This window comes from Mustela nivalis, assembly GCF_964662115.1.
Source record: "Mustela nivalis genome assembly, chromosome: 5".
Classification (NCBI taxonomy): Eukaryota; Metazoa; Chordata; class Mammalia; order Carnivora; family Mustelidae; genus Mustela; species Mustela nivalis.
This window is the reverse complement of record NC_139024.1, coordinates 67,866,454-67,873,309: the sequence shown is the minus strand read 5'-3', so window position 1 is coordinate 67,873,309 and position 6,856 is coordinate 67,866,454. Positions and strand designations below refer to the sequence as shown.

Sequence of the window (6,856 nt, the reverse complement as noted above, 5' to 3'; positions counted from 1 at the left end):
ACCTAAAGACGGGCACCTTAGAGAGGGGACAGGAGGAGCGGGTACCATCATTCAGGGCTCACACTTGACCTCAGCAGCAGAAATAGTTTGATGCCTGTGATGGGCAGAATAGTGACCCCTCCCTTCACCTCCATGATGTCCATGTGCTAATCACCAGATCTGTAACTATGTTACCTTCCATGGCAAGGAGGGACTTTGCAGATGTGGTCAAATTAAGGATTGGTAATTTGAGATGAAGAGATATTTTGGATTATCCAGAGGGCCTAATGTAATCACGGGGGTCATTAAAGTGAAAGAGGGAAGAGAGAGAGTCAATGTCAGAGTCAGAGAAAGATTTCAAGATCCTGTGCTGTTTGTTGGTTATATGGATGGAGGAAAGGACTGCAAGCCAGAAATGCATGTGGTCTCTGAAGTGGGAAAAGGCAAGAAGCTGATTCTCTTCTAGAGCCTCCAGAAGGAAAACAGCACCATTAACATTTTGATTGTAGTCCCTGAGAACTATTTCAAATTTCTAATCTCTAGAACTATAAGTTAATAGATATGTATTGCTTTAAACCCCTAAATTTGTGGTAATTTGTTACAGTAGCAATAGGGAACTAATAGAATGGCATAATCCTGAGGCAGGCACCCCATGTATGTCTGTGGACACACCCAGTCAGCCCAGTGGTTACCTGGAGAATGAATATAGATATCATCATCCAATCAGCAGCACTTGGAGACTTTGCTCTCCAGATATAAAGCAGCTCATGGCCCTCTGGCTGTAGGAAACATTCCCTATTTCTACTCCCTTGAACTGACTCTCCCAGATCTGTGCTTTCTTGCTTTCCTGCTTGATAGTGAAACTTGTCCAAACAGAGCTCAGTCTTTGGTCTCACATTCCCATTAGTCTTTCTTTATAAATAACAAAATCAAAACAAAACAAGAATAGCAACATGAACATTCTCCATGCCCATATCTCTATACTGCGACTATCCGAACTCTCTGGCACTTAGCTTCTACACTTTCCCATCTGGCAGTTTTGCACTCGCTTTCATTGAGTTTTCTTTTCTTCATCATTTAATTGTTGTTGCAAAGAGATAATTTAATCTCTGAAATAAAATAAGGTGGAGCTCTTCTGGGGGCTCATGACCAGCCCCGTGGCTCAGAGCCCTGCTCTTGGGGCTTGATGACAGTTGTTGTGGTCTTGAAATTCTTAAAAATTGTATCTTTGAATTTGTGTTTTATATGTGAAGTCCTGAAGGACAATAGAGCATGTGTGGGGGATGTGGAGCCCCAAGTTGCATTACATGTGATAGTCCTGCATTACAATGCTTTGTCTTCTCCCTTAGACTAGTTCTCTGCCACTTTCACAACCATGGCTGCTCTACCCGCCCCCTCTGAGCCCTCCTTTCTGCACCTTCAGCTCAGTCCCACCTCCCACTCCTCACTCTGACCTACTAAGACTGCCATGTTGGAGGACTAGATGCAGGGAAGGGAGGGTTGAGGCAAGGTAGACCTCTGTGGTCTCAGGGAAATCATGGCAACTGTTACCCTATCCAGGCTAGTAGGGCCATAGCACATCCAAAGGGCAGCTTAGTGGGGCCAACCATCTTACCCACTCTCAGTCAACATGTGGAGGTTGCACCCCTTAGGGAGTCAGCTATCTGCCTTTGGCTGAGGTGTCATACTAAGAGTAGGGCAGATGGCTTGCTCAGCTTCCTAGGTCACCAAAGTGGGCATGCGTATGGTTTCAGCAGCTGGGGGGAGGAGAAAACTGGCAGTGGGTGGGCCAGGCATGCTGAGTTCTAGGGCACAGTCTCCAGGCACCTGTGAAGGTCTGTACTTGCCCACAAACACTTCCATGCCCAAGGAAATGGGACATTATAACTGAAGTCAAATACGATGGCAGGTCAGGAGAGACTGCAGAAAAAAAGGAAAAACTTTATACTCAAGGGTACTTTTTTACCTATTTTTGAAAAAAGATCTCCATATTTTTATTTTTCCCTGGGCTCTACAAATTATACAGCCAGTCTTGTAGATAGGTAACGTTGCTGCCATATACAGGATGAGACTATTCCAGGAGTGTCAAACTTAAAGAAATCTCTTGATTAGGAAAATCACAAGTCTTCCTGCAACGTAATAGAGCACTGAGGCAGACATTTTGTAGAAAAACTTACTAATCATAATTATCAAAAGTTTCTTTTCCAGATTCGTACCTTACACTATAGGGGTTCCTTGTGAGGAATTCATAATGGGTGAAATTAATTGGCCAGCTTCCTAAAACATTCCAGGTGCTAACATCTCAGAAATGTGAAGGTGGTAGTCTATTAAAAGGTCACTTTTCAAATACGTGATTATATTATATCTGACTCTTCTTTGCAATGAAGAACTTCAGGGGTATAAAGAACCAGGTGTTTAAATTACATTTCTTCAATTATTCAGATAATACGAATTCCGGCTTGATGAAAATTCATAATAGGTTAGCTTGGAATTAACTATCTGCAAGGCTGAGACATAATTACAGAAATAATCGCATGCATTAAAGTCAGAAAGGATACATTTCTAACTTTCTGAAATTCTCTTAACTTCTTTTTGTGATTAAAATGGGAGAAAGGACAGAATCTAAGGCAATACTTAAAAGCAGTTGCTCAATTATGAAGTTTGATTTTTTTTTTTTAAATTCTCAGAATTGAAAAACTTTGTTGCCCACCACAAGGAAGGGCAGAAAGACAGGAAGCACCAAACTCCAGAGCCATGAGCATCAATCTTTCTCACCCTGCTGTCCTGCAGCTTTGCTATGAGAGTGTGAATGGATCTTGCGTTAAAACTCCCTACTCACGATGCTAAGATTCTCAACTAGATCCTAGCAAACAGGATCCAACAGCACATTAAAAAGATTATCCACCATGACCAGGTGGGATTCATCCCTGGGCTACAAGGATGGTTCAACATTTGCAAATAATCCATGTGATAGAACAAATTAATATGAGAAGAGAGAAGAACCATATGATCTTCTCAATTGATGCAGAAAAGCATTTGACAAAATCCAGCATCCGTTGCTGATTAAAACACTTCAGAGTATAGGGATAGAGGGAACATTCCTGAACTTCATAAAATCTATTTATGAAAGACCCACAGCAAATATCATCTTCAATGGGAAAAAGCTTGCAGCCTTCCCGTTGAGATCAGGAACACGACAAGGTTGCCCACTCTCACCACTCTTATTCAACATAATATTAGAAGTCCTAGCAACAGCAATCAGACAACAAAGAGAAATAAAAGGTATCCAAATTGGCAGTGAAGAAGTCAAACTCTCTCTCTTCACAGATAACATGATTCTTTATATGGAAAACCCAAAAGATTCCACCCCCAAACTACTAGAACTCATACAGCAATTCAGCAACATGGCTAGACACAAAGTCAAAGTACAGAAATCAGTGGCTTTCTTATACACTAACAATGAAAATACAGAACGGAAATTAGAGAATCAATTCCATTTACTATAGTACCAAGAACCATAAGATACCTGGAAATAAACCTAACCAAAGAGGTAAAGGATCTGTATTCGAGGAACTACAGAATACTCATGAAAGAAATTGAAGAAGACACACAAAGAGATGGAAGACCATTCCATGCTCTTGGATCAGAAGAATAAACATTGTTAAAATGTCTATACTGCCTAGAGAAATTTATACTTTTAATGCCATTCTGATCAAAATTTCACTGGTATTCTTCAAAGAGCTGGAGCAAATAATCCAAAAATTTGTATAGAATCAGAAGAGACCCCGAATCTCTAAGGAAATTTTAAAAAACAAAAAACTTAAGTGGGTAGGAGAAGAATAAATGAAACAAGATGGGATTGGGAGGGAGACAAACCATAAGTGACTCTTAATCTCACAAAACAAACTGAGGGTTGGTGGGGGGAGGGGATTTAGGAGAAGGGGGTGGGATTATGGACATTGGGGAGGGTATGTGCTTTGGTGAGTGCTGTGAAGTGTGTAAACCTGGTGATTCACACACCTGTACCCCTGGGGATAAAAATATATGTTTATAAAAAATAAAAAATTAATTTAAAAAAAAATAAAAAAAAATAAAACTGGGGGCATCACGTTACCTGATTTCAAGCTTTATTACAAAGCTGTGATCACCAAGACAGCATGGTACTGGCATAAAAACAGACACATAGACCAGTGGAACAGAGTAGAGAGCCCAGATATGGAACCTCAACTCTATGGGCAAATAATCTTCGACAAAGCAGGAAAAAATATACAGTGGAAAAAAGACAGTCTCTTCAATAAATGGTGCTGGGAAAACTGGAAAGCTATTTGTAGAAGAATGAAACTCGACCATTCTCTTACACCGTACACAAAGATAAACTCAAAATGGATAAAAGACCTCAACGTGTGACAGGAATCCATCAGAATCCTAGAGGAGAACATAGGCAGTAATCTCTTCGATATCAGCCGCAACTTCTTTCAAGATATGTCTCCAAAGGCAAAGGAAACAAAAGTGAAAATAAACTTTTGGGACTTCATCAAAATCAAAAGCTTCTGCATAGCAAAGGAAACAGTCAAAACAACAAAGAGGCAACCCACGGAATGGGAGAAGATATTTGCAAATGACAGTACAGACAAAAGGTTGATATCCAGGATCTATAAAGAACTCCTCAAACTCAAAACACACAAAGCAATCATATCAAAAAATGGGCAGAAGATATGAACAGAGACTTCTCCAATGAAGACATACAAATGGCTATCAGACACATGAAAAAATATTCATCATCACTAGGCCTCAGGGAGATTCAAATTAAAACCACATTGAGATATCACCTTACACCAGTTAGAATGGCCAAAATTAGCAAGACAGGAAACAACATGTGTTGGAGGGGATGTGGAGAAAGGGGAACCCTCTTCCACTGTTGGTGGGAATGCAAGTTGGTGCATCCTCTTTGGAGAGCAGTGTGGAGATTCCTCAAGAAATTAAAAATAGAACTTCCCATGACCCTGCAATTGCACTCCTGGGTATTTACCCCAAAGAAGTGCCATCTGTACCCCCAATGTTTTTAGCAGCAATGGCCACGGTCGCCAAACTGTGGAAAGAACCAAGATGCCTTTCAATGGACGAATGGATAAGGAAGATGTGGTTCATATACACTATGGAGTATTATGCCTCCATCAGAAAGGATGAATACCCACCTTTTGTAGCAACATGGACGGGACTGGAAGAGATTATGCTGAGTGAAATAAGACAAGAAGAGAGAGTCAATTATCATATGGTTTCACTTATTTGTGGAGCATAACAAATAGCATGGAGGATATGGGGAGTTATAGAGGAGCAGGGAGTTGGGGGAAATTGGAAGGGGAGGTGAACCATGAGAGACAATGGACTCTGAAAAACAATCTGAGGGGTTTGAAGTGGAGGGGGTGGGTGGCAGGTTGGGTTACCAGGTGGTGGGTATTATAGAGGGCACGGATTGCATGGAGCACTGGGTGTGGTGAAAAAATAATGAATACTGTTATGCCGAAAATAAATAAAAAATAAATTAAAAAAAAAAAAAAAAACTTCCTACTCACTCGGATCCAGGGTGATTCTGTACTCAGCGCCTGGCTTAGCCTCTTTGCTGGCTGTGTTTGGAAACCTCCTGTGATGACTTCAGTTTTGCATTTCAAGGAGCTGCACTCTCCTGCCAATTTCTTGATCACCTCTCTGGCTTGTGCTGACTTCCTGGTGCGGGTGACCGTCATGCCCTTCAGCATGGTCAGGTCCGTGGAGAGCTGCTGGTACTTTGGAGCCAGATTTTGTACCCTGCACAGCTGCTTCGATGTGGCATTTTGTTACTCTTCTCTCTTCCACTTGTGCTTCATCTCCATCGACAGGTACATTGCTATTACTGACCCTCTGGTCTACCCCAGCAAGTTCACGGTGTCTGTGTTGGGGATGTGCGTTAGGGTCTCCTGGATCCTGCTCATTGTATGCAGAGGGGCCGTGTTCTACACAGGTGTCAATGATGATGGGATGGAGGAATTAATAAGTGCTCTCAACTGTGTAGGTGGTTGTCAAATAATAAGACCACCAAACATATCGGGTTGGGGATCACTCTTAAATCAAGACTGGGTTTTGATATATTTTCTGTTATTCTTCATACCCACCCTCGTAATGATAATTCTTTACTGTAAAATTTTTCTAATAGCTAAACACCAAGCTATAAAAATTGAAAATACTGGTAGCAAAGCAGAGTCATCCTCAGACAGTTACAAATCCAGAGAGAGAAAAAAGAGAGTTAAAAAACTCAGAGAGTTACAAATCCAAGAGAGAGAGAAAAGCTGCTAAGACCCTGGGTATCACGGTGATAGCATTTATGATTTCATGGTTACCGTATACGATTGATACGCTAGTTGATGCCTATATGGGCTTCATAACACCTGCCTATATTTATGAGATCTGCTGTTGGGGTGCTTATTATAACTCAGCCATGAACCCTCTGATTTATGCTTTATTTTATCCTTGGTATAGAAAAGCCATAAAAATTATTTTAAGTGAGGAGTTTTTAAAGGATAGTTCATCAACCATTAGATTATTTGCAGAATAAACATAAACACTAAGTTGAGAAATTTAAACATATTTTACAAATTATAAATACATGACAAAATTAGATATAAAAAATTAACAAAGCATTTCAAGAATGGAGAAATATGTTGTGTTTTTCAAATTAGCCAGAAACCAAATCACAAGAAGTTGCCTCCATTAAATCAGTGCAAAAGATATTTACTGAACTAAATGGTAAATAATGAAGTGGTTTACACTGTAATCTGTCTGAGTGGTCTGTACACGTCCTTTCCATATGCACTTTTTCTTCCACTTTCATGGAATCTACAAT

General features: G+C 40.5%; 1 protein-coding gene across 1 annotated transcript; it reads left to right on the top strand.

The window, feature by feature from the left end:
- Positions 1-2,733: 2,733 nt before the first annotated feature.
- Positions 2,734-6,568, top strand: LOC309865214 (trace amine-associated receptor 8-like; the record flags this gene model as incomplete). The annotated part of the gene is given in 4 exon segments (XM_082731438.1): positions 2,734-2,814; positions 5,549-5,618; positions 5,621-6,284; positions 6,286-6,568. Coding segments are annotated over 4 exon segments (1,098 nt in total).
- Positions 6,569-6,856: the final 288 nt, after the last annotated feature.